The sequence below is a fragment of the Pectinophora gossypiella genome, chromosome 12 (genome assembly GCF_024362695.1).
Source record: "Pectinophora gossypiella chromosome 12, ilPecGoss1.1, whole genome shotgun sequence".
NCBI classification, from domain to species: domain Eukaryota; kingdom Metazoa; phylum Arthropoda; class Insecta; order Lepidoptera; family Gelechiidae; genus Pectinophora; species Pectinophora gossypiella.
This window is the reverse complement of record NC_065415.1, coordinates 16,624,712-16,652,291: the sequence shown is the minus strand read 5'-3', so window position 1 is coordinate 16,652,291 and position 27,580 is coordinate 16,624,712. Positions and strand designations below refer to the sequence as shown.

Sequence of the window (27,580 nt, the reverse complement as noted above, 5' to 3'; positions counted from 1 at the left end):
GGCCTTATTGCTAAAAAGAGTTTCTTCCGGAGAACCGAATAATGATGATGTTCATTTTATCCCATTTGCAAAACGTATAGGTAAACGTAAATGTACTAGGTAAGTACTTACATAATAAGTAGGTGCCTACTTCCTTATTACTGTAGCTACTTACGTACACCGGCGCGCGACTGCTACCGGTTGGTACCTACAAAGACAGTGGCGGAGGTCACGCGGAGCTGCTGCGCGCTGCACCTACTGACTGCAGAGTGTGCGCTGACATTCCGTAGCTAGTTCACACTTTCATGCGACCACGGATAAAAAGTGAACAACAGCGAATAAACATCTTCTTGTAAATTTATTAGTATGTGATTCACTGTGTAATTCCAGGTAGTTAGTGAGCCACAGTCTCATTATAAAATGTACGAGCAATAATAGAATGTTATTATTAGAGGTAGGTACCTATGTTTTTATTAAAAACTATAAGTAATCACATCTCAAATGTGGGTAGATACTCACAAGCCAGCGGAGGCGCACCTACATCACATTGCTGCGGGTTGGTACAGCGGTCACTCGGCTTTACTACAGAATTTATACATTTAGTAGGTACTTATTAGGTACGTAGATTTACTGGAGATATTTAGGTGAGCTCGAAGCAGAAAAGCTCGGTGGCGCAGCGGTAAACGCGCTCGGTCTGCGATTGTTGAAGTTAAGCAACTTTCGCAAAGGCCGGTCATAGGATGGGTGACCACAAAAAAAAAAACATCTCGAGCTCCTCCGTGCTTCGGAAGGCACGTTAAGCCGTTGGTCCCGGTTGCATTAGCAGTCGTTAATAACCATCAATCCGCACTCGGCCCGCGTGATGGTTTAAGACCCGATCTCCCTATCCATCCATAGGGAAGGCCGATGATGATAAAGCAGAAAAAACGACGTAAATAAGATATGCACGTTGGCGCAGGGTCACAGGCTGGAACTACCCGGCCATAGATACTTCGACAGAACGTCATTGAAGTCTTAATAAAGTTTAGTACGATTAGTCTAGGAACAATGTACGACTGGACCTAAACCGAAATAAGTAGACATACTTAAATTTATTAGATTGGCACTATTATTCCTTTATAAAACTGTGCACAGCATAGGTAACTCTTAACATACGTATAGTTTAGTACTATCACGTACAGGAAAATTTTACCCACCTTACGCTGGTGTTTTTTTCAAGGTCGTGATAAATGAACATAATGGTGTGATAGTACAACTAACATGTAAATAGAGGTATTCTTCGTTTCTTTTCTTGCATCAATTGAAATTGCAACACTTTCTAATCGATCGCCATTATGTTATATTATGATGCTACGTGTGGATCTTAGGTACCTAATTAATTAATATAATAATTAATATAATTTTAATTAATATAACATGGTTTCAGAATTTGCCCAGAAGGCAAGGAGTGGGTGTATAAGTACTTCTCTGTCTAACCCTTCGGGGAGACAGGCGCGATGTTAAGTTATGTTATGAGGCGATGGATTGGTCTTTCTATTTTATCACTTAGTTACGCAGAACATCACTTCAGTCGAGTATGTGTGTGTGTAGTATGTGTGCGTACCTATTTGTTAACGTTAGTCGGGGTTGACACGATGTGAGATTGTCGTCAATTTGGAAGTAGGTAGGGCGCGTGCCCTTGCAGGTGGTTGGAGGAGAGGTATGTGGCCAGTAGTGGGACGCATACACACACACTTTCAGGCTGTTTGTTATGTCATGGGCTACAGAGCAGAACAAGTGCGCAGCCACGGAACCAAACACGTGTACACAGCGAGCGGCTTGTCACATGTCGCACGCCCCGGCTGAGCCTGGCTGAGTTCCCTATCAAGTAAGTAGGTATATTGGAATTCCTGTGCGCTCGTGACACGATCCAAACAAGTATTGCATGTCGCACATTCTCCTCAGAGTGCTTTGTTTACCTATTGTACTTATTCCATTGTGTTCGTGGGCCTCATGCTCGTGCTGTGCATACTTGAAGACTCTCTACCACCAGCGCCGCCGATGCATTCAGCCTTTCATATTTATTACAAATTTCTAAGTAGACGGAGACGAATAATACGATATTTCGCTGGCAACGACACTACAGCACCTGCTGCAAATTGTGGATGAGTAATATACTTATCTTACCTACTCTTCTTACTCGTAAGAAGAAGATTTGAAGCACTGAAAGCAGTCGGTAGCAGGCAGCCGGCGGCGGCGGCGGCGGCGACCGCGGCGCGTGCCTCCATCTCGCCGTCATCAGGTCATACCATGTCATCAACATTAGCTATCACCACAAGATATTCAAATGTTTTTTTTTAATTTGAAAAATGAGTCATTTTAAGAATGAATCCTTTTAAGAATAAGTCATTTTGCGAATAGGTCGTTTTAAGAATAAGTCATTGTACGAATAGGTCCTTTTTTAGGGGTAAGGCGTTTTACGAATAAGTCCTTTGTCTACTAAACCCAAAATAAATCTCACCACATCTTACTAACTTAATTTCACATTATCTAGTAGCTACGAATAAGTAGGGACTAGAAAAATAACAAAAGAAAATACCGATTTTTGTGTCTTATTTTGTTTATCCGGCCATAGCAGCTAATGACATTTGCGCAAATCTACAATAAGTCACGTTAAAAATTGTTGGAGGTCAATTTATATGTACAAATATCCCACACCTATTGTTAACATATCATATCACGTATAATTGTTTATTGTAAATTATAAACAAATAAATACATTTAACATTTTTGAATCTACGTCATTTCGCAAGGTGTTATGGCTGAGGAAAAGAAATGACAAGAAACTGCAACAGTAACACATCTTTTAAATCAATGTAATATACATTGCAAGTTATTTAATAATAAGAGAAAGACAATTAATACCAGGCATTTTATCATTTAGGTAATCTGCATTAATCTTATAATAAGTAAGCTTTTTTACGTAAAGTAAGCTTCTCGTGAGGTTTAAATCAACATCTGCACTCAGTAGCTACGTACAAAAGACATCAACGAGGTCAATAAGTATTTTCTGATTTATTGATAATATTTTTTATTATTACAATTAATTGAAAGAGTTCCAGCGAAAATAAATACTTAATGTGTATCTAACTATTACCTAAACATAACACTTGTTTAGTTTTTAAGAGTGAATGTCTACTTATTTAGTCATCAGACAAATTATCGTTATGTAGCACCCATTGGCTTTCTGATTCGTCTTACAAAACAAGGTGTAGTCTTACCATTAGTAGGAGTATTTAACAGTGAGTTTATTAGGTGAGGTGTTGACGGAAGCATGGTAATGTTTACATGAAGAACCGCTTAGAGGCGACCGCGGTGCCGTGTGATCGATCGCGGCCCACGGCGCGGCCGGCGGATGTAATCTAGTTTGCCACATTTAAATGTGAGTTGCGGCGAGCGAGGCTGCGCGCCCGCGACGTTCACAGGCTTCCCGGGACGCGGGGGTGGAGGGACGGGGGTGACTTCGTGTTTTAAATTCTGATACCACATCCCCCAAGGTAACAAAAATCCCCATGTTTCCTTGAGACATTTTTTTCTTGCGAATGTTTCTATTTTAAGAACCTAGTATTTTTTTCCCCTTTGATGGGTTTGCTCTTGGCTCCAGACTTGTCCTGGTTAGTTATTGTGCTAAGTTACAATACAATATTAATATACTTTATTACACCAAACAAATAAGTGTGTGTGTTTGTGTGCGTGTAAGTGTTAAGTTATTTTTTTAATTAGCTTCCGTTTCAAAGAAAAATGCTTCGGTTCGGACTCGGACTGAAGTAGTTATGAGGCTTCTTCACGAGGTATAATTATTAGGTACCCAGTAGAGCATTACCAAAGCAGGCAGGATGCAGTGGCAGCCCGCCACTTGTTGCTGCGCCGCTGCGCCACTCGCCGGCGCCCGTCGCCCGCACTCTTGTGTTGTTTCACTCGTGCACTAGTAACTGCAATCAACCGCCGTTCATTCATGCCATATTGGACAACTCTCTTTGAACATGTACATACATTACATAAATTCAAGTGTTCCAGTACTCATCAATCGTCATTCTAAGTGGGGGCGGCGCACGACATAAATATTCTTCTTCACACAATCCATCCATACTGTCTTGGATCGTCCCCTGAATACAGCGGATCCATCCAAATTCATATTCATCGCTTTCCACGTAATATGACTGTCATCCCTCCGCATCAGACGCCCTCGCCACCTAACCGCGGTACCATAAGGGACCCATCCACGGTGGTACTTTTACACCATACTTTTTAGGCGTGAGTTTATTGTATATACTAGGCACTCAAACAATGTGTACTTACCTACTTACACACGTGTCACATTCAACACAGCTATGGGTACCTACATAGTTCGAGGTACGCGCAGGCCAAGTCAAGTTATCTAGTTAAGTAAAATTAAGTACGGACACGAGCATTCTTTGATACCATGTTACATTAACTGTTTGCAAATTGAACTGTAAAGTGTCACCATAATGTGTCATTAAATGTCAAAAATATGTTAACTAGTGCAACTGGGTTCTAAAGTGGACACATGACGTAGCTCATGCCTGTACCTAAGCATAGGTTTGGTTTGCTCCCGATGCGACAAAGAAATAAAAGATGTAGGCCACATTCCGAGGTCAACCTGTGTGTATAAAAGTGATTCAGTCGTACGTAAGAACAAAAAGTTAGTGTTAGTTTGATAGCGCGTAGCGTACAGAGTAAGTGCGGCGCGGCGGCGGCGGCGGCGGCGGCGGCGGCGGCGGCGGCGCAGCGCGGCACGCGGCCAGTCGATAAGGACATCATTCCCGCAGTCCGCATTGTTATTCATCGTCCGACCTCCTTTGTGACGTTTTAGGAGCATCGCGTGCCGCATCTTCCGTCCCCGTTCCACGCGGGGCTGTCATCGTTGGATGAAGCAGGAGCGCTCTAGCGGGCGCGGCGGGCGCGTGCGAGCAGGGCGTGCGAGCGGGAGCGCCTCCGCGCAACAGTTGTCGCCGCTATCGACCCCGCCGCCGCCACGTGCGCCCGCCGCCGCGGCCGCTGCTGCCGCCCGCCTGCTGACTGCACTACTCTACGTTATGCGCCCTCCTCTCGATGTTCTAAATCTGCGAGTTAGTCATTCCGCCACTGCCGCATCCTTGCGACTCATTTTAGGCGGCGAGACGTAAATTGTTTTACGTCTGAACATTGAACGTCCTTCGGTTTTATTAGATCTCCCCTCGCGCCTTTTGGCTGGTCGTACCATAAAACAGGATGAATTGAGGATTCTCGTCTCGTCGTCGGGGTGCGGTATGAGATTACATGATGAATATATTGAGCAGCAGAGAGGCCTCGAGGCGGGCTATGGCGCGAGCTGTATGCAACACACGCGGCAACACACGGTCAGGAGGGCGCGGCATGGCAGCGCGTGCGGACCTATTCAGGTGTAGGTAATTAGTAAAATTGCTATGGAAATTACATCAATTTAGTCCCACCATTTGGTGATTGGATTTTAATGGTATTAAGTTATTTCGGTCATTTAATTTGGGGACACAAAGTAAGGAAAATTGAGCTCGTTAAACTTTGTTTTCTATGTAGGTAATACGGTTAATAATATTGAATATTGCCTAAATTGGTGTGACGTACTTACACGAAATAGTATTTGTAAAGAATTAAAGTAGGTCAGCCAGCCACTAGCCAAGTGGTAGTCAGTGACCTTGAACGACCGTTTGAAGAACTTCAATGTCAGAACATTAACTTGTAGGTAGTGTAATAAAAAAAATGTTTATTCATAAAATCATAACAAAGTTCGTTGACGAGACTTCCCAGTAAGTAGCATGTAGTACTTGTGTTGCGAATGACTCGCAACCTCCCTTTGGATGACACGTAATGATGGTTGGTGTGCAATAAATACTTTGACTTTGACTTTGATGTGATGACACAGAATGATGTAATAAAGTTATTCTTAGGCATGAATATCTTGCATTTCCTGAATGGGCAGAATTTTGATGATTACCTATATAACTTTAGGCTCTAAAGGAAGAAACTTGGTACGATATTAATTTTGCGTAATCAATGCCATCCCGTTTGTGTAGATTCTAAGTGCATGAGAGACCGCATTCCTGTTATGTTAGGTACCTCGGATGGATGACAAACATATTACGAGGAAAGTGATGAGTATGGATGTGTGTGTGCGTATGTATGAATGTTTTGGATCATCTCGCTGGAGACTTGCACGCACTTACGGTTTACTCCGTTAGTTATGGAGTCTAAATTCCTTTTTAGAGTTTTTTGGTCGAACATAAACAGGTACCTAAGCATAATCATTCAAAGGAACTCCTATTACCGTCACAGATACAAAGCTGATAAGTACTGCAAAAATCCTTGGAGTTTATATTGTTTGCTAGAGTCAATTGCAGAAAATTTTCCATTTTTATTACCAAGTGACTTTACAATTATAACAAAATGCTCCAAATAACGTTCCATGTAGATGCCTCCAAATAGGTACCCACAATTTATTTTACATTGTTGGTGTTGTGTGTATAATACCTAAATATAGGATCGGATTAATGTTACTTACATACCTACGTATTTCATTTTTGTTCCAAAGTGCAGTAGTAGGTAAGGTGTGGCCTCGAGGTCGAGGCGATCACCAACAACATTAGATGAAACAACCTCGTTATCATTTAACTGGACTCCGCTGCTGTTGACGGTCTTGAGAATGAGAATATAAGGAACTTCATTGCCGGTAGCAGTGTTTGAATGAGCACAGCGTTTTGATTTATGTTGCTTACTACTTTTCAAAAATTTCGTAGTGTATTTCGTCTACATAATTGTCTTTAAATCCTTACCATAATTGTAAAACATCGATAAACTTTCGTTTCGAAGAGAATGAGTATTATGGTCTGTGCGTTTATCCGCAGTCCGCAATAATAATGGCAGGCTGCATGGTACCGGTGCGGCCGCTGCCGGCTGGCCGCCCGCCAGCCGCCGCGCGCCTCCACGCTGCCGCTGCGACGCCAACACACAAGCGTTGTACTATTCCTACATACAATAATACTCTATACTCTAACAAAAGATGTACTAGTATTACCCTGGATAGCATCTACATTCAAGGATTTTATGTCGCAACACTTTCAACGTGAAAATACATCTCGCAGAAGTAAGCATTCCCAAAGCGCCGTTTTATACGCAAAAACACGTGCCTTCCTTTATGCGTTTTCATACCCAGGGATCGCAATATTCGCTCGTGAACGTTGAGAGAACAGGAAGATTTTGTCTGGTAGTTGGTATGTTGTAGGCTGTATACGCAATTTATTCGAAGCGGAGTCGTTTAACCCTTGGCAGGAGCTGGCAGCGGCGCCGCGGGGCCGAATTGGCGCGCGCCACGACCGTGCCCACACCCGCCGACGAGAGATACTCGCACACACTACAGCGCATACCTACTACACTAGCGTGCTTGCTTACCATTGTAAAATAACTACAAAGACCATCGGACCCGTTATCATTTTTTTTTGTTGAAGTTGGTAACGTAGACCCCCATAAAAAGCAAGAAACCCTCTTAAATAAAATAACACTGTTCTAACAAAGCAGCATGCGAGTACTAGCATCGAGCTCGTAGCACGCTGATGTGTCGCATATGCCCCAGTGGCGTGCTACGTACGTCAGACGGAGATGCGTCGACGGCCCAGGAAGCTACGATTTGACTACGAGCTACTATGAGCGCGGCGTGCTACGATGTGACGACGACGCCCAATATGCTAAGCCGCTTGATGTGCTACGAAGCTACGAACTACAAAACATATTCGCTTTCCGTACCTAATGTCTTTATTTACCTGAAGTTTTTTTACTTTTAAGGTTCCGAACCACAAAAGGAAAAACGGAACCTTTATAGGATCACTTTATTGTCCGCCCGGGAACGCGTGGAGGTATCATACCTATATCTGCGGTCCCTTGAAGCTGTAAAAAATCAAGCTTCTAAATTATATTTGCAGGGAAATCAAAAGCTTCCCATAGACAAAATAAGTCGATAAAAAACTGGCATAGGTACTCGTATGATTTAGAACTTTTACGGAATCGGCTTATGGCGATGTGGATATAATAGTTGGAATCTGCGGAGTAGCGTGACGTGAGCGTCGTCGTGCAGCAGGGGCGGCCGTAATGTATGCCGCGGCGTCGCGACCTACTTACATGCCTGTTTAATGAATCATAATTAGCACCAGCCACCACCTACCTCTTGGTGTAAAATCAATTTTAAAAGTATTCGTATGCATGTAGCTGTTGAGTGTAGGTACTAGAACTAGAACATTACATTAAAATGATTGGTAGTGATAGTTGTCGGCCGCCACTAAAGTTACTATCTATCAGATACAAAAACACTCATAAATAGACACAAACACAACATGCGTCACGCTGCCACTCTGCAGCTGTGCTGCACCTGTCTTGTTGATGATCGTGCACTTCTTTGTTATGTAGGTTTAGGAGGTAAGGAACTCATTCAAAATTTGAGATCTAATAGGCTCTTGTCGGTGGAGCTCTTTCCAGATGGTGTGGTCTGGGTAAGGAATTTCCTAAAGCGGTAGATAAGTAACTAGTTGTCGCATTTTAAGCTCCTCGTTGATGTCGACTTGTTGTAACATAATACGTTGCGGAGGGACGGGGAAGGAATGTTGAATATCTACGGGTGATTGTTATGATACCTATATGAAGGTGTATAATAAAGTGAAGTTATTTTTTTTAAATATAGCCTCGCGTTTGACCACAATTTCACCTGATGGTAAGTGACGATATTGTGTAGGGTGGATCACGCTTACCTAGCAAATATTCACTCTAGGATTGAAGGCTCTCAGATTCAGAAAACAGACGACGGCTGACAGTTCCAGTTCTTTGCTGTTGGCATTAAAAGGAAGAGGCAATACGTTTAGTGAGGATTGGTGGTATATCCACAACATAAGGACGAAATGCCTGCCGACGTCTAGTTGTTCGTAGATGGATTGAAGTGGGTGGAATTAACTCGTGAAGTTCCTGAGTACACTAACCGACTAAAGTGTATCCCATAAAAAACCTACAAGCTACCCTTCGTATGTGTGTGTTCTAGACTTTGGAGTCGAGTAAGTTATTTCTACAATATTGATACTAATTATTTTTTTGCACCTAAAAGTATCCATGGTAGTAAAGGAATCGTACTGTGAGCCGTCGATACTTGTTTCACTTTCAGTGAAGCAGAAACGAACGAGTCACAATTTAGAGTTGGCGGCGTGAGGCCTCTGGCCTTAAATTCTGCGGGCGGTGCTGGTTTCGAGGGTAGACCATTTGATTTTATGCATAGCAGCGTGCCGCTCCCGCGCCGCCTCCGCCTCCGCCCCGCGGCCCGCGGGATTCGAGGAGATATAGTTACCGAGACTCCTAATAACCGGCTCAAGTAACTTAGGTATTATCCACTCTCTAACCTTTGGTTTGTAGGTACACTGTCGAGTTATGTAATGAATTGCGTTTTAATTGTCCATTGGTAGGTACCGTTCGTGACCGATTTGTGTAATAATGTTCCAGGTAGCGGGTGCTGCGTGCCAGCGAGGCAGCGGTGGGGGGGTGGTAGGGCTGGGGCACGCAGCTGCACTGACCTAGTTGCCCTCCCCGGCGCCGCCCGCCACACAGCCGAACTGCCGCTATAAACTGCCGCCGCACGCACCACACCATCAATTACGTAAATGGAGTAAAAGACTGCAATACGTGCTGGTCGTCTGTGGCGTCCTGCCGACTGGCACGTCCTGGCCGCTCTGCGTGCCCTCTGCAGCGCACTATGTTAGAAAAGACGCAGCAGTGTGACGTCGTTCGCAGCGGGAACTGCGAGGCTCGCCAATAGCCTTCCACCCGCCTCAACACTCCAATGCGGATATTTTGAACTTTGCATGCCAACTTTACTACGTAATCTCTAAGTTAAGTACTTCATATTTTGAAACCTATGATTATCATAATATAAGCTGCGAAGCATAACGTAGCGAGGCCGTGGGAAAGTTCGTCGTAGCGCTACGGATGCTACGATACTACTACGCAGCACCGAGATAATGTATTTTTCGATCGATCTTCAGGTTGGTGAAGTAACACAAAGAACAAAGAATAACACGAGTAACATCGAACCTTGTAACCGTGTACGGATTTAGGGAATTGCTGGTAATTGGAAGGGCTTGAGGTTGGCAGTTGTCAGCAGTAGTGTTATAGACCGTCATGCAGGAGGTCGGACGCTGCGTATGTGCAGATGGCGGGCGCGGCGGGGCGGGGTGGGGCGCGACATTGACCCGGAGTAGGCCGGGGCCGCGCCACCGCGCGGCGGCAGGAATCATTCATACCCCGCCCGCCGCCCGCCCGCCGCGCGCCGCGGGTGCAGCCCGCCTGAATTATGCAGCGATCGTTTTCTCCGCTTCATGCGGCATGTCGCCGCTCTCCTCAGACTCCTCATTATTTCCTCATCTCCGCGTCTGTGCCGAATGTCTCTACATTTATACATCCCTATCTCTATAGGGACGCTCACTTCAAGACGCCTATTTTAGAGGCTGGTCCAGTCAATAAAAGGTGAATATGTAACAATTAATGATATACTTACTAAGTTAGTCTATCAGTAGTAAAGTGGAGAGGTAGATGCATTGGTATTGTTCATATCTAGAGATGAGCCGACTACGGTTTTGGGTGATTAGTCAGCCCCAGAAAAGACTAGTCGACAGTTTAGATATCATTTTGTAGGAAAAAGACTATTTTTGAAGTGGGAATATAGGTAGGTACGTACTTATACGAAACTATGAAAACCATTATACATATAGGTAAATTTTATGCGCATTGAGTTCTTATTTTAAGTATTTTCTGCATCAAAAACTGGCCGTTTTAGAGACGTGTCACCGACTATGATATTGGCCGACTAGTCGGCGACTAATCGGCACGTCCCTACTTATTACTGTAGAGTAGGTAGGTAGGTACGTGACACGAAACAACTCCCGCGGATTTTAGTGGAACTACTTAATTGATAACTTGTAATTCTATGCAGATATTGCGAGTTGCGACATTAGCGCCGCCGAGGCCGCGGGACCTGCTTCGTAGCGTGGAGTATATATGAATGTTATCAATTTTTATAGGTCTGGCATTTATTGTAACATTATTTAAAATTAAGTGTGTTTTTCAGTCTCTTTATTAAAACATTTTTCGTTGTTCTATGAAACTGTAAAAAAATGCTGTGACAGATAGATAGATAAAATACTTTATTGAGCACAATGGACACAAGATACGGTAGAAGTAATGATAAGTGGACCAGGTTAGCATGTAAGTTGGCGGCGTGGAGACGGCGACGATGCCACCTTAGTTGGGGCTGGAGTATCGCCGCCGTCTTATTCTTATTGGTATCGATTGTCGCATGATTAGATTAGTCTGTCGATAGCGGCGGCGCGGGCGGCGCGGGCGGCTTATAGTGGTGGCTTACGGCGGCTTAACACCCACAGCAGTGTCGGATTACCGCGCCCTTCACCCTCACTGCAACTTTGTGTGCAACTAAATAGGTGCAAGGTGAAAAACAGGATCCATTCGAATGGCTAATCCTTTCATTTAAAATACACTTTTATTCATCGAGTGTTAGGTATGGCGGGATTTCCTACCTAGACACCCTGTCCAAAATATTAATGAAAGTTTTTTTTGACACAAACATCCCATTGTTATTGGTCCAGTATTGTCACCCTATAACGGCCGCCGCCTCAGCCACCGGAGGATATACCCACGATTCACGATGTACATGTCGCGGCCACTACGCTCATCGAACTCTTCTCTGGGTTGGGAGATCAAGTTGTCATGGACACTTCATGCGATAGTTATTAGCTCTGGATCGTTTCCAACTAAAATGTAAGAGTGCGTAACACTGAAGTGCTGCGACGCCGGCACCATCGGTGGTGCGGTCACGTGCCACGTACGGCGGAGCAGAGAGTGGTGACGCTTCACCACTTCACCTTTATTCTGAACTTGAGGAGGGTAAGCGAAAAAAATGGCGGACAACTCCTCAGGTATAAAGACGTTCAGAAGCGGCATATGAGAAGATGCAACATTGAGCCTTCTGAATGGGAGGGTTTGGCAGCACAGCGCCTAGTAACGTGACTAATTAAAGGTCCGTCCCTCTGCCGCTATTCGTTACAATTACCGAAAATAAACGGCCTCCGTGGTCCAGTGGTTGAGCGTTGGTCGCACGATCTGGAGATCCCGGGTTCGAATCCCGGTGGGAACATGTCACAAAAATCACTTTGTCATCCCTAGTTTGGTTAGGACATTAGTAAGTAAATAAACTTTATTACCTTCACAAAACTTACATTGGTACAAGTACTTAATAATATAATAATATAACATTACAGGCTGATCACCTGATTGTCCGAAAATAAGAAGATCCTTACTGATGTAAGTTAGTAGTCGTTACACGAGACATATGAGGGGCCTTTGGCGGCTCAATAATTCCATCAACCCTGACACCAGGGTTGATGGAATTAGTAAACTACCTCACGACCCTCACGATAGAAGAAGAACGAAAATAAAATGAAGATAGGCTACATAAGCCATCTTCAGACGCATCACCGCGCAAGAATCGAGGTGGTCGCAAGCTGTTGTTGGTTACAAGCTTGTCGTCTGTACGGCGTGGGATTTGGTATCAAATAAGAATAAACATTTTTCGAAATGACATGAAATGACGGATAAGAGTTTTCTTTTAGTTATGCCTATTATGTTACATTCGCTCAATGAAACAGTAGTCAGCGCTTTGAGTGTCACCCACCACGTAAGCGGCTGTTGGTGGGCTTCGTCGTGAACGTGGCTGCCGGCGGAGAACTCATTGTCATACGGTCGCGGGGCTGGCGCTTGGCGGGGACAGGTGAGGCAGGTGAAGATTAATGAGTACGAGAGTGATAGTGAGGAGCGGTGGTGCGTGGTGGCGGTGGTGGCAGGCGACCTTGTCCCCGCGCCGCCCGTGACGTCGCCGCCTCGCCCGCTCGACTTCATGCCAATCAAATCTCATATATTTTTATAGCCCCTAATGGTTTTCATCGTGTTCCTTTTATTTTCGTGTTACTCGGAGATGGCATTGAAATGTTGGCAGGTACCTAAATTGAAGGACCTGTGGCGCGGTGGAGGTCGTAAATAAGTATGTACAATATGCCTAATGTTACGGAACTGCTATATTTAAATGGTAAAGTACAACCATAAACATTTGGAGAATGTGCGATAAGTTTTTTAAATATCTTGTAATTCTTTCTAATATCGCTATCAGCGGCACCTAGTAATAAAATACCTATATCTATATAATTAATGATAATTTAAGTATCGCAACGTATTCTATAAAGCTAGATATGATTACAATGTTTTATCTTATCAGTCCATTGTATGTATGTATAAAAGAAAATTACCTAAGTAGATACTTATTAACAGACGGCCTTGACTTTGCAATTAATTTTCCACTCATCCGGACTATTTTGGACAATAAGAAATAATAGATCCGACCATCTGTCGACGCTGTTGCATATGCACTAATGACATAAACGCGTACAAATGAAGTAAATAGGTATAGAAATTACAACAATAATGCTAAATGATGTTTTTTGTTCGTTCGGCGATGGCGGACAGTCACACGATGCCTCCACCGCGGTCCCCGCACCGCCCCCCGCCGCGCCCCGCGCCGTGTCTGCCACGGCTGTCGGGACGTCGTCGTGACTACCGTGAGCATGACTCCTGGCTTTCATGAGCTATCTGCATCAACACGCTATATCACTGACACATTTGGCTACAATGGAAAAGACTGAATAAATCGGAGGAGATCAGGACACACTGACATAAGGGGCATAATATCTGACCACGCAGTGGCGGCCCTAGAGCGGTGCAGAATCAACCAAGACAGGTTGGTCTACCTTAGGAAAATATTGGTGGCCGTAACTTAAACGAAAAATATTGTACCGCCACTGTGACCAGTGTGACCACGCACCACGTTGGTGGTTTGTAGACAGTTCTCAAGTTGTCCGATGTTTTGCGACGGAAAATTCCACTTGATATCAACTCAGAATCATAGTCTGAATCATCCCTCAAAGTTTCCGTTACGATGTCACTAACACCCTGTATACTATTGAACTATGCCTACCCCTTAGTGCATATAGGCATTGGTGCTATGGTATGTCGTTATGGTAGTAAAATGCTTCGTATCGGTAGTGCGTATACGTTCAAAATGCGTGGCAGTACCGCGGGCAGAGTACCTACCTACTTTTTATATCTACCAATACTTCACAGAATATCGTCTATCTTTTATAATTTACCAGTGCCGCCGCAGGGGTAGAGAAGAAAGGGTGGGGCGGCTGAAATGAAGTGGTGGCTCACACACGCACGATACTTGAAACCTAGCGACCTCTAAAAGTACTCTGTGGCGACCTCTAACAGAAAACCAGAGTACCTACTAATAGTATTTCTATTTTTCTTATAGGATTATGAAAGGATTTTCTGTGACAGGGATGGCGAACATCAATCTTAGAATAATAATTATTATATTTAAAATACCGGTTCGGTCCAGTCTACGAACAAATCTACGAACGTAAAACCTGTTTTTGAGTCGGTTAAATAAATATATATGTATAAAGAGAACTATAGTAAAATAAATTAAGAAGAATAATAATAAAACTTAGAGAGCACTTCAATATGAGAATTTATTAAATTAATTGATTCTATAATATATGGAATTATGTTATATTTCTGTTCGTAGTTCTGAAATCAATGAACACTTGATATAACAATAGCTAAATTTGTAAACGTACAGGTACAGTTTTTGAACGGGTGTCGTTGCTGTCACGTCATGTCAGAAATGTCAATGCTGGCAGTTCAGCTGTCACGTTTGGCCTTCAACGTTCACCGTTCGCTGAATCCTGTAGTGATTTTTGGACATGTTTGTAATGTGAGTTGAGTGAGACTACGACGGGAGGCGGCGGACGGTGAGGGACTGGCGAGGCCGCCGCGGCAGCATGACTTCGCGCGGCAAGAGCACCGTGCGCGGCTTCGAGACCGAAATCGAGAAGAGCCGCGAGGAGGCCAACTGGAAGAAGGCCATCGAGCTCGCGCTGCAGCTCAAGCAGCGCTCTCCGCAGCATGGTAAGTCCTGCTCTCTCCTCCCTGAGCCGTCTCAACTCGCTCATCTAATACGCTTCACTCGTATTCTCCTCGCGTGGCCAGGAGACTAACTTAGTCTACTACATATATCTCATGTCCAAGCAAGGCCATGTCACATTAGTCACTAACGCAAAATACTCTCTCTTATTTAGACCACATTCTGATGATAAGGAAACCATGACTAAATGGCTCTGACATTGATGGCGAGGTGTTGTTGTGACATGACACTCAGACAAGTAATTATTTTAGAAATGGGAGTCTGTGTATACTACTGTACACTTGTGTATACCCCTTCGGTGACACAGGCATGTTGCTATGTGATGTTATAGCTATAAATATTATGATGATATTCCAGCAGGAAATCATGTAATATAAATATTGTTATATTGTCTTTCTACCATTTAATATTTTATTCTATTACTTAAGCTATAATAATACAATTTTATTTCTATGCTTTTGCCAGATGATAGTAGTATTTTAATTTTACCATCTGTACCACCACGGGATGCAAGAAATATTTTCATATTTCACCAACTGGTGATTGACAATGTATGTATACGGATTGAATGAAAGTAAACTGCAGTGTGAGATGCAGCACTTCTAAGATGGTTGTTTAATATCTGTCCATTCATGTGATAACATAGATAGATACGGAGCACTGGCATATAACATAGATGTGGAGGTACACAGTACAATACAATGATACAATAACATTTGTGCAGAGAGCCTGGCCCACTTCCTGATCGGCGAGGGCAAGTTGGAGGCGTACCTGGAGGCGGAGCCGGTGCGCGGCGCGGAGACGGCGGCGCGGGCGGCGCACGAGCTGGCGGAGGCGCGCGGCTTCCTGGCCAGCGCCACCGACGACGCGGGCAAGCGCGCCGGCGTGGCGCTGGACGCGCACCTGCTGCTGGGCAAGCTGCACTACGCCGCCGGCGCGCCCGCCGACGCGCTCGACCACTTCGCGCGCGCCGAGCTCAACACGCTCACTGAGAAAGACTTACCCGTGTATGTATTATTATGCTCCTTCGTTTTATGGAGTAAGTAGCCTAGTTTGTTAATCGCATTCTGACCAGCTATTCCTTTTTACCACAAATGTCGTAATAGAAGATAATTTTTAAAAATAAACTTGCTTTACAAGTCAGTCGATTACATAAGATTACTAAATCTTTTAAGGGCCAATGTATACGTTTTTACAATAAGATTCCCATTGACATTCAGAATTTGCCTTTCAACTGCTTTAAGACAGTAGTTAAAAAAAAACTTTCCAAAAAAGGTTATAAAATTAGTGATTATTTAGAAGATATGAATGCTTGGGATTAACTGTCTGAGAACTGATATTAGGCAGCTAAATTACTCAATTGTATATCAATATTTTATGTTTATTTTTATTTTTTTAAAGAACGTCTAGGGCCCTGTGCCGAGGTTTTCCTTGCAGCTTTTTTTCCCTGGCTATACAGGTTGTGAGAAGCTGCAGTAGTTTTAGGCGGATGAGACGTTCGTTATGTAAAGTTGACGATTCAAAGTGTAACTATGTTACCTACTGAATAAAGATATTTTTGAATTTGAATTTAAATTTAACAGGGGTCCCGTTTCTGGCAAACAAAACTATCCAAACGCATCTAACAAATAAGATGTTTAAAAAAAAATTCAGTTTCTGTCTAATAAAGACATCATATAATATATTATGATTGCTCTCTCTCTCTATTTAAGAGCTGCGCTCTTGTCGGTGGAGTAACCGCCATTCCTCTCTTCTTCCCGCCAAAACCTTCACCTCCCGATACGACACGACCTGCATCTTCTCTTTTATTTGTTTCATAAATGTTATCCTAGGTGTTATGATTACTACTATTATATATTATATTGCCATTTGACATTAAAAGCCCAAACAATGATGTATTTGCAGGAAAACAACACACCCATAATTTGAGGATAATACTGAAGTAAATTTCACTTTTAATATGCTATTAATTATGTTATTTTTGATAAGTTTGATACTGGTACTTTTATAAAGTATTATTTAAATCATGAAGGTAGTACAGTTTGTGTTGGTTATGACGGATGATAAATGTAAGGTTTCCATGTTGTTACTCAGTCACTGGCTGGGTGATGCGGCGCGCTGAGGTAATCACGCGATGACGTCACACCAATACTCGCTGAACAAACTACTTGTTACTCGTTATCATCACATTGTTTTCAATTTTCATATTTAACATTGTTTCTGAATGTTAATTATTTGGTTTTATGTACTTGTAATTCAATTGAATAAATACATAAACTGAAGTTATAGAATTATTCAAATGATCTTAGATAAAATATATTCAGATTAGATAAGATTCACTCAAAGGCATTTTATTAACTAAATACAACTGATTCATTCTCCACATAATGCATCTCACTCATTGGATATCTGTTACTATGATCCACCCATTTGTTGTTCAATATTATTTATTGTGTTACCCTGCTCCGTTGCGGGGTACCACCTGGGTGACCCTGTTTTCTTTGATATCCACCCCCAGCCGGTGATATTTTCCTAGTAATAATGTGACTCAATAATACGTGGTGTTAGTACTTTTAATTACTGCCGTCATAGACGATTAATTCGGTGCGGTGTTTTACAGCCGCAGCCTGCGCATCGTGGCGGAGTCGTTCGCGATTAAGGGGCTGTGCCTGGAGGCGCTGGCGGGCGGCGGGGGCGGCGGGTCCCGCTACAAGCAGGCGGAGCGCGAGGCGGAGGTGGTGCGCGCCTTCGAGCTGGCGGCCGACCTGACGCTGCTGTACCTGCAGCGCACGGGCGCGGCGGCGGGGCCCGTGCTGGACGCGGCGCTGCTGCGGGCGCCGGCGCTGCTGGTGCGCGGCGCGCGGCTGGGCGCGGCCGTGGCGCGCCAGCGAGACATGCTGGCGGCCGTGGAGTGCGCGGCGTCGGCGCCGCTGCGGCTCACGCTGGCGCGCCAGCTGGCCGAGCTGCTGCTGCGGGCCGCCACGGGCCCGCTGTACGAGCCGCCCGCGCCCGCGCCGCCGCCCGGGCCCTGGCGGCCCCGCAGGTACGCGGCCATCAACCAGTTCGTGCCGCGCGACGAGCACGAGGAGGCGCTGCTGGTGCTGCTGGTGGGCGAGGCGCTGGCGGTGCGCGACGCCGTGCTGTCGCAGAGCGCCGAGTTCGCGGCGGCGCGGGACCTGTCGCTGCACAACGCCGTGACGGTGGTGGACCTGGTGGCGCTGCTGGCGGCGCGCTGGGGGCAGCTGTGCCTGGTGCTGGAGTCGCTGGAGCGCGCCATGAAGTTCTCCTTCGGCTGCCAGCACGTGTGGCGCCAGCGGGCGCTGGCCACGGCCGCGGCCGCGCCGCGCCCGCCGCAGCCGCCGCCGCAGCCAGGTGAGCCGCTGCCGCAGCATAATGGCTTACGGGACTTTGCTGGGGGTCGAGCCGCTGATGTACAAACTACTTTCATCATTCAAGAAAGAGCAGTTCCCGCTATTTGTAAATTGCGTCGTCGGGACTCCCTGAGGGAGCTGTTTAAAGAAATAAATGTACTGACGGTCGCAAGTCAATATATTTATGAAAACGTTATGTGTGTACGTAAAAATGTATCTCTCCTTCCGAGAAGCCGTGAAAGGCATACTTACAATACAATGCACGTGTGGCCCGCAGGCGGCGCGGGCTGGGCGGGCAGCGTGCGCGCGGCCGGCGTGCTGCGGCGCGCGCTGGCGCTGGCGCCGCGGGACGCGCCGCTGGCGCTCGTGGCCGCGCACACCGCCTACAACATGGGCTGGGTGCGGCATCTTCATTTCATTCTTTTCAACGAAAAAAAATATTCGTTGTTCAATTGACATCACAGTGGAGTATGTTCCACGGTTGATTGTGGGTCCGCCTATCTAGCAGTGGGACCGCCCGCGACTTTGTCCGCGTGGAGCAGGAGTGACAAAGTTTCATATAAATTGTCGTCCCCTTTTTTAACCCTTTAAGGGATTCATTTCCAAAAATCCCGCAGGTCATTTGAGAAACCTTTACCGCGAAATCATGTTTCTTACTTCAAAAATGACAACATACAATCTTTCAACTCCGTTTTAAATTTTGTAGAGGATAAATTTCCAAAAAATATGTTTATTATTACTTACGTCACCCAGGAAATTTTTGTGAGAAGACACATCCTTTAACCTACAAAAATTACAAAGAGCTAATTTACTTTTTAAGGGATGAATTGACAAAAATACGTTACTTAGTGAAACTATGTGAGGAAATTCATATTTGTAATAAAGACATTGACGAGGCGTCATACTGTCCTTCATCCTTTTTTTAACTCTTTAGTGTATTTAAAAAAAAAATCTTTTATATATTTTTTACTTGTGTTATTTAAGGAATCTGTACGAATTTAATGATTCTGACTTTAAGAAATAAAAAGCTTAATACTATCTTTCAATTCAAAGTTTTCGCTACGATGTCACTGACATCCTGTATATAGATTACATCGAAAAGGTGTCACATTTATGGGTTTTCGAAATCTGTTGATTATCGCCTGTTTTTTATTTAAATGTTTTTACGATGTAAATGTATCAGATCGAGGAGGGCATCGAGCTAGCGGAGCGCGGCGTGGCGGCGGCGGAGGAGGGCGAGGCGGAGCCCCCCATGCTGGCGCGGGCCTGCCTCGCCGCCGCCATGGGGCACCAGCAGCTGGCGCAGGTGGGGCCTGACGGAGTCGGAAACGAGGGTGCCCGGGTCTCACCCGAAAGTCGGTCGTCGGTAACGTTGCGGGCGAATTCGCAGAAGACGAGCTGCCGGCTGGAGAAGGAGGCGGCGCGGGCGGCGGCGCTGCGGCTGCTGCTGCGGGCCGTGCGGCTGGACGACAACGACCACGTGGCGCTGTACCAGCTGGCGCTGCACTACACGCGCGCGGGCCAGCTCAACGACGCCATGGACGCCTGCCGCGCCGGGCTGCGCGCGCGCGCCGACTGCGCCGGCGGGCTGCGCCTGGCCGCCGCGCTGTGGAGCTGCGCCTGCGCAGGCCGGCGCGGCGCGCGCGCGCTGGCCGCGGCGCGGCTGGCGCGCGACCACTACCCGCGGGCCGCCTGGCCGCTGGCCGCGCTGGCCGCGCTGCAGCTGCGCTGGGAGGCGGCGCCCGCCGCGCTGGACAGCGGCCGGCGGCTGCTGGCGCTGCTGCACGCGCCGCCCGAGCGCCTGGACGCGCGCTCCGACTCGGCCGCGTCGCCGTCGCGGGCGCTGTCGGAGGCGGCGTCGTCGGCGGCCGGGCCGGCGGGCGGCGGCGCGGCGGGCGCGGCGCGCGCGGCCGCGTGGCTCACGCTGGCCGAGCTGTGCGGCGCGCTGGGCCGCGCGGCCGCGGCGGCGGGCTGCGTGGCCGAGGCGGCGGCGCTGGCGCCGGCCGACGCGCGCGTGCTGCGGGCGCGCGGCCAGCTGGCGGCCGCGGCCCGCGACTGGCCCGCCGCGCGCCTCGCCTTCCAGGACGCGCTGGCGCTGCAGCCCACCGACGTCGACACGCTCGTGCAGCTCGGTACGTCGGACACGGGTCAATTTTCGCGTACGACGAGGGACATGCCAGGCCCCGTTCCTCAAAAAATATACACATGTACAGATTTACCTTCGTTAAATATTCTATTTTCATATGCCATATGCATCTTTTATCTTTGTTTTTAGGTGTAAACGATGATCTTATTGTTACACCAGGCACGAGACATCTTATACCGTTACAGATCATAAGGTAGAAACAGATAACAGAATATATGTCTGCCATTAGATAATATTTTCAAGTAATTATGTACTTCGACCATTATAAGAAAATGAGTACTTAGTATATACATCTGAACAACGCTATCTGTATTTCTTGAGAAACGGACTGGAAAATCCCTCAATCGTTCCGTTCCGAGACGCCATGTTCCAGTTGGTGCCCTCGAGATTCTAAACTCGTTAAAAAATTATATCACGCGTGCGTTTGCGATTTATCGAACGTTGTCGGGCGACATCTTATATTTGGGCTATTATTATTCGAGGGTGTCAACGGAACCTGTTCGTTCCTTCGTAAATGCGCTGTCATCGGCTTAGTCGCCTTTGCTGTGTGGCAGGCGCGGCGTTCTACAACCTGGGCTGGCTGCGGCTGGCGGAGAAGACGCTGCGCGACGCGGCGGCGCTGCAGCCGCGGCGGGCCGACACGTGGCGGCGGCTGGCGCTGGTGCTGGCGGCCGCCGGGGAGCCCGCCGCCGCCGCCGACTGCGCCGCCGCCGCCATCGCGCTGCAGCCGCTGGAGCCCGCGCTGCCGCTGCCCGCGTGATGCCGCGCCGTGGACGACTACGAGTCCACTCCGCCGCCACCACACTCCTCTTTCCGTTTCACTTATCTATGACAAGTGACGTCCCTTAACCCGACACGTCACTATGCTGACTAGTAATGGCACTAAAACAAATTGTCTGTTCAATTCAAGCCTGATATCGCAGCTCGAACAATCATGAGATGCTGCTGTGAAACTAGTGTATGATTATTATAATTATCATCAACTCAAAGCCTTGGAATTGTTATAGAGGTCGTTACAGTGGCGTTGTAACTGTAATAATTGTATCACACCTCATACCAAACTAGCCTAGTATCGATGCCAACACTAAACTTAATAGGCGGTCTTACTGTTTAGATGCGTTTTATTTGATATTATAGTGAGTTTTGTATGAGAAGCAGCAAATTATAGTAGCTGCCAGTATGTTTGACGTGTGACCACATTGTGACTGCGAAGTAGACGCGAGCCTCACGTCGTTGTCTCGTTAGGTCTATAAATGTAGGTGTTATCTCGTATTGAGAACGTCCGTGCCGTAACTGATTTATAATATTGTCATATTAAATAAAATATAAAGTTATCCGTGTGGGCATAGGATGTCTCCAAACATAACGATTACCGACCATTTACATCTCGTATGTCAATTCCGTAATGTATAGTGATAAAATTATCGATCGAGTCAATAAATTTTGTCGAAATCGAGAAGTTTGTAATCAAAAATTTTATATCCTTCGTTAAGCCTGGAGATACCCTTACCGAAGTATGAAGAATCATTATCTTGTCGTGTATTGTGCCTAGTAGGCTCGTTACGTGTTCCCTGTGCTCGAGAATGTTTACTCAATAAGACGAATAATAATAATTATAATATAGTAGTTACGTAAGCTGGTGTGGTGTGGTGGTAGAGGGTTCCTTCAGTTGTATTGAGGGGGAGGGGTGTACTGTGTAGCAATAACATGTGCGGGGGGTAGGGGCGGGGTAGGGGCGGGGGGTGTCCGTTCACGTCGTATCGTATGTATATTTTTGTATTTCCTGTACATAAAATAAAGTTGTGATCGGTTTTGGAATACGTTTAACTTCACCTTGTTCGTACCGCACGAGGCGAGCCTCTGTAATAATTATAACGTCAAGTGTTCGACTAGCGCCCTCTACTGTTATATTGTATCATAGGTTACCTTGTAAACTAAAGTGTATTGACCAATGTATTATTACAACCGCGCGTCTACATTCGTATAGTGGTGACGACCGCATGCAATCGTGGCGTGTATACCGCGACTGTACACTCCAAGTAATACATACTTATATCATTTTAACGAATATATCTATGAAACCTGTTGTGCTCTTGTCTAACTTTAATACGATGTAGATGTTGTTCTTGAATTGATGTTGATTGTATATAAAACGTTTAAGGAAATAATATATAAATAATACGTTATACAGTAGTGCGTTTCATTGAATTTGTCTTGTAACGTGCTTCCCTTCCACAAACATTAACACGTGGTGCCTCAGTCGCTTGTCTTACCTATTGTTTACGAACAGACTTCGCGTGTCTTACACCGCATAGTGACGGAGGCGCATATCGGCGATCAGTAAATGTGTCACGTGATTGCACTCGACACGAGGGCGCCACTCGAGGTGTCGGGCGGCGACGAGCCGTCACTGCATAGCAACGGTTAAGAGTTACATATAGGCACGACAAACATGTACACCAATGCTCTGTATTATATAATATATACTAATGTTTATGGAAAGAACAAAACATGACACGAGACCATACAAGAGAGCTTAGCTTATGCTCTGTAGGTACATATATGATCAGCTTTTTGATTCCATATTCAACTAGCAAAGTCGAATGACATACACAATCAGCCGTTATGCACACAAAACAAAATTGGAATAAAACTCGCAAAAAAATTAAAACATTTATATTAATGTGTTGCCTTGTTCGGTTTCGGTGTAGGGAAACTAAATAATGTAAATAATATAGGAAATCGTCGCAGCGACAGTCGCCGGGAGCCGAGCGAGTAGTGTCGCGGCCACGGGCAGGTGGTGGCGGCACTAGTCGGGGAGCTTCTCCTTGTGGTCGAGGTCGAGGGGCGGCGGCGGCGGCGGGGGCGGCGTGGAGGGCGCCAGGCGCGGCGCGGACGCGGAGTCCAGCTTCTCGGCCTGCTCCACCGTGTCGGGCAGCAGCCGCCGGTGCGTCTCCGGCGTCAGCAGCAGCAGCAGCCCCGCCGTCACCGAGAACGCGCCGAACATCAGGTACGGCAGGTACATGTTCACGCCCATCTGCACCCGGACACACCGCTCTCATTATATTAAATTAAAATTTAATATTTAATAATAAGTGTGCTGTATTCCAACTAAGATCGACGTTTTAAAGAGTATCTTATTAATTTGTTTCGAAGAGATAAACGTAATGAATGATTGAATGAGAGGTTTGCGAGATGGGAAGTTCGAGAAGAGGATCGATCGTGAAAGGAAAACTGACCACGAACCAGCAACGGGGAGAGCGGCGCGCAGATGGCGCCGAGCCGGCCCACCGTGTTGCACGTGTTGAGCAGCGAGTGGCGCACCTTGGTGGGGAACAGCTCCATCGTGAACACGTACATGGACGCGAACGTCATGCTGATGCAGCTCTTGCCCAGCATGGCCAGCGTCACCTCCAGCCACGCCAGCTCGTCTGTCAGCCGGGAACGGAGGAAGATAGGGGGTATGAGGCGGGGCGGGGCCTACCAGCAGCGGCGTGAGCATGGCGGCGGCCTGGCCGAGCCGCGCCACGGTGGAGCAGGCCGTGAGCGCGCGGTGCCGGGTGCCCGTGGGGAACAGCTCGGTGGTGTACACGTGCATGTTGCTGGCGGCCGAGCTGGCGCCCAGCTTGCCCGCCAGCGTCACCGCCAGCTGCAAGCCGCTCAGCGCTGTGACCATACACCGCACACGCCTACTTTATTTCCCCGCTTCGATAACATGTTCAAAGGACCTTCGCATTTCAGCCTATTTTGTTACAATAGCTTCCTACCGCGTAGTATACATACATCGCTATACTCACATGACGAAATGATGGGCAGCATGAAGAGCGACGCGCCACAGAAGAACAGCGACACTATGATGGGGACCTTGCGGCCGAACCGGTCGAGCACGTACACGCTCACGATGTACCCGGGGATCTCCACGAGCGAGGTCAGGATGTAGTTGATGTACATGTTGCCCGCCAGCGAGACCGAGTTGATGGACAGCCCGTAGTACGTGAACGTCGTCGTGATCCACACGAACGAGCAGATGAGCACGCGCTGCATCAAGATCCGCGAGTGAAGCACTTTGCACACCAGAGACAGTTTCTTGACGCCCCCCACGTGGGTTACACTCGGGTCTATGTTTACGAGGCGATCTATAGTTTCCCGTGATATATGCTTCTTATTAAATTGAGCTACTTTGAGTAAAATCTCAGTGGCTTTTTCTTTTTTGCCTTTAATGATCAACCATCGGATGCTCTCTTCTACGAGAAAATAGTAAAAGATGAAGAAAAAGCAAGGTCCGTATATGATCCTGGTGAGGTGCCGCCAGTAGGGCACGGCCCACGCCAGCAGCGCCAGGCACACCTGCCCCATCGCGAACGCGCATGACAGGATGCTGCCGCAGAGCACGCGCATCTTCGGCCCCACCATCTCTAGAGCTGCACATACAACACACAGATTTAAACAGAGCCACACGAATGAGAGGTGTGCGTGTGGTGTGCGGGCGTGTTACCGAGGACGAAGGCGGTGCTGTAGACGCCGGCGCCCAGCAGCGCGTCGAAGTACTCGCAGATGACGTACATGGTGTAGGAGGTGGCGAAGGAGCGCGTCATGCCGGCCACCGCGCACGAGGTCGCCGTCAGGATCAGCGTCGCGCGCCGCCCGAACCTGGCCACACAGCTCATGGGGTTGATATTTAAGTATGCTCCTGATGAATTATCGCCGTACGTCGACTGTTGCATGCTCGGAGGACTCACCTGTCCGAGATGATCCCGATGCCGAAGAGAGCGGTGAACACGCCGAACGCATGCGTGGAGCCTACCATAGTCCGCTTCAGTTCCTGACACGCCAGATCGAACTGCGAAACACATCGGGTACAGGAATAAAGTCGTTTTATCTTAAATCGGCGAACATCCGTTTTGTATTTTTGTAATTGTTTTGTGAAAATTTAAAATGATGTGATTGTCTTGTTTTTGTGTGTGGCGTCTTTCTATAATAAACTATTTCTATTCACTTGCACTTGGCGAGCAACCACCTGACACCCGTGATAAAATATCGCATTACGTGTAGAAGAGATGAAGTCGATTTTTTTTGCCAATATGCACCGATTGTGCTATCGAACGAGGAGTCTCTGTACCCAGGAATGTTAGGATAAAATCAAATTGCATCCAGAGAATGATTCTGATCAGTTCTGAATCTACCAGAAAAAAGGAACGAATATTTTGAGAATGAGTATGACACATTTTTCGATTAGATTAGGTACCTAGGTAGGTAGGTAAGTATATGTTGCGGTGGTAAGTACGTGCCTCATATACGATGGTGTTGTTATTGGCGTAGAGCCAGGCGTCGCAGGGCTGCGTGGCGTCGCCGAAGGTGGCGGGCAGGCAGTCGCCGCCGGGCGCGGCGGGCGCGCGCCGCTCGCAGTGCGAGCCCGCCACCAGCGCCCACGACGCCCACAGCCCCGGGGCCCACTGCGCCGGGGACGACTCGCACTCCGGCACCAGGCACCTGTGCCACACCACGTCCTGCCTTCACTAAACGTGCAATAATACGAGTAATCCGCGGTATCTCTGCCGGGTCGTCCGTGCTCAGGCTTGCTATTCAGCAATAGGTAATACATTAACATCAACGCAAATCAGACAAAGTAGCGAATTATTGTTTAAATTGTGTAAGTAAGTAATCTATCATTTGTGCACTGGGGAACATTTAAAGGACTCATATTAGGTCGGTCAACACAATGCATGTTTCATTCTGATCATGAGGTTCAATGTTATCTACAAATAATGATGAAACCCTGCCTTGTTTTTCACAGTCGTAAAAATATTTAAGGTGTAGGTACTGGAAATATACTGAATCACTAAACACAAGTCCTATAATCTTCCTAAAGACTTAAGTTATCATAAAACAGTGACCTATATCCAGGGTCGGCGGCGTTGAAGATGAAGTTGCCGGCGCGTATGGCGGAATAGACGACGGGCACGACGAGCAGGCAGAAGTGGAGCCGCTGGTACCGGCCGAACTGGCCCAGCTCCACCAGCGCCTGGTCCAGGTTCAGCGTGTGCGACATGCTGGTCCCACACACCACACTCCACCTATGTAGCGCCGCCTGCGTGGCTGCTCGCTGCCACGACACACTGCACACTGCCCGCGCGCTGCACTTCCCTGCACCGTTATCTCGCTATCAGCTTTCATTGTCTGCACGCCATCTTTTGACGGACCATGTCAGATAACCCGCTAGATGCAAGGAGATTACAATATTATCTTTGGTGCACTCGTCAGGCTCCAATAATGTCTTTCAACTTGTGAAGATCACCTGCTCTGCCCTCAAACTCTTTGTTCGTTATTTGAACTGCTGCGGACTGGTCTGAATTTTGAGCACATCGATATCCTGTCGGTTTAATGCGGTGACCCACACGTAACGATGATTCTAGTCGCAGTCGGATAGTGACACGATCTTATAATCAATGAATTTTAATTCCGATAATATTATTGTTTCTTTCCTTACCACACATTACATAATCAAACGATGGACCGACTGTTACTAAGTACTCATATAACGAAATTCAATTATTCTTTCTTGTATGCAGAAGACATGAGCAATCCGTAAACGTGTCTACTCACCATCTGCGCGCAGCTGGTAGGTGCCCTGGCCGCGTAGTGGCCATCTCTTGTACAGACTGTAGAGAAGATCTTGTGTAAATCAGATTGGCTTTAAACATTGTGTCAGGCGCTGTCCATACTTCACGGACTCACTTCCCACTACTACTAATCTGCTGAAAACTAAGGGCGTGTCGACCATCTCGTAAAAGTTATATTGTCCTCTAATACATAATTGACGTCTGTGTTAATGCTATATATTTTTTGTTTAGCTACACTTTGTTTCTGGCCATTTGTGGCTGTGCTTACCCTGGTAGGTATTACAGGCGTGATATTATGAGCCAAGTACACTTT

General features: G+C 46.8%; 2 protein-coding genes across 2 annotated transcripts; one reads left to right on the top strand and one right to left on the bottom strand.

Annotated features, from left to right (window-relative positions):
* The first annotated feature begins 14,822 nt into the window (after positions 1–14,822).
* LOC126371650 (tetratricopeptide repeat protein 7B) lies at positions 14,823–22,357 on the top strand. Its single transcript, XM_050016963.1, has 7 exons — positions 14,823–15,114; positions 15,855–16,137; positions 17,751–18,502; positions 18,779–18,900; positions 19,685–19,807; positions 19,892–20,633; positions 21,202–22,357. The coding sequence occupies exons 1-7, from the start codon at positions 14,988–14,990 to the stop codon at positions 21,405–21,407; spliced, it is 2,355 nt and encodes a 784-aa protein (XP_049872920.1). The 5' UTR covers positions 14,823–14,987; the 3' UTR covers positions 21,408–22,357.
* Positions 22,358–23,308: 951 nt separating this feature from the next.
* LOC126371649 (organic cation transporter protein-like) lies at positions 23,309–27,428 on the bottom strand. Its single transcript, XM_050016962.1, has 9 exons — positions 27,383–27,428; positions 27,251–27,319; positions 26,542–26,791; positions 25,936–26,137; positions 25,387–25,487; positions 25,143–25,297; positions 24,445–25,068; positions 24,132–24,313; positions 23,309–23,684 (listed from the first exon to the last, which is right to left on the bottom strand). The coding sequence occupies exons 1-9, from the start codon at positions 27,426–27,428 to the stop codon at positions 23,457–23,459; spliced, it is 1,857 nt and encodes a 618-aa protein (XP_049872919.1). The 3' UTR covers positions 23,309–23,456.
* Between the last annotated feature and the right edge of the window lie 152 nt (positions 27,429–27,580).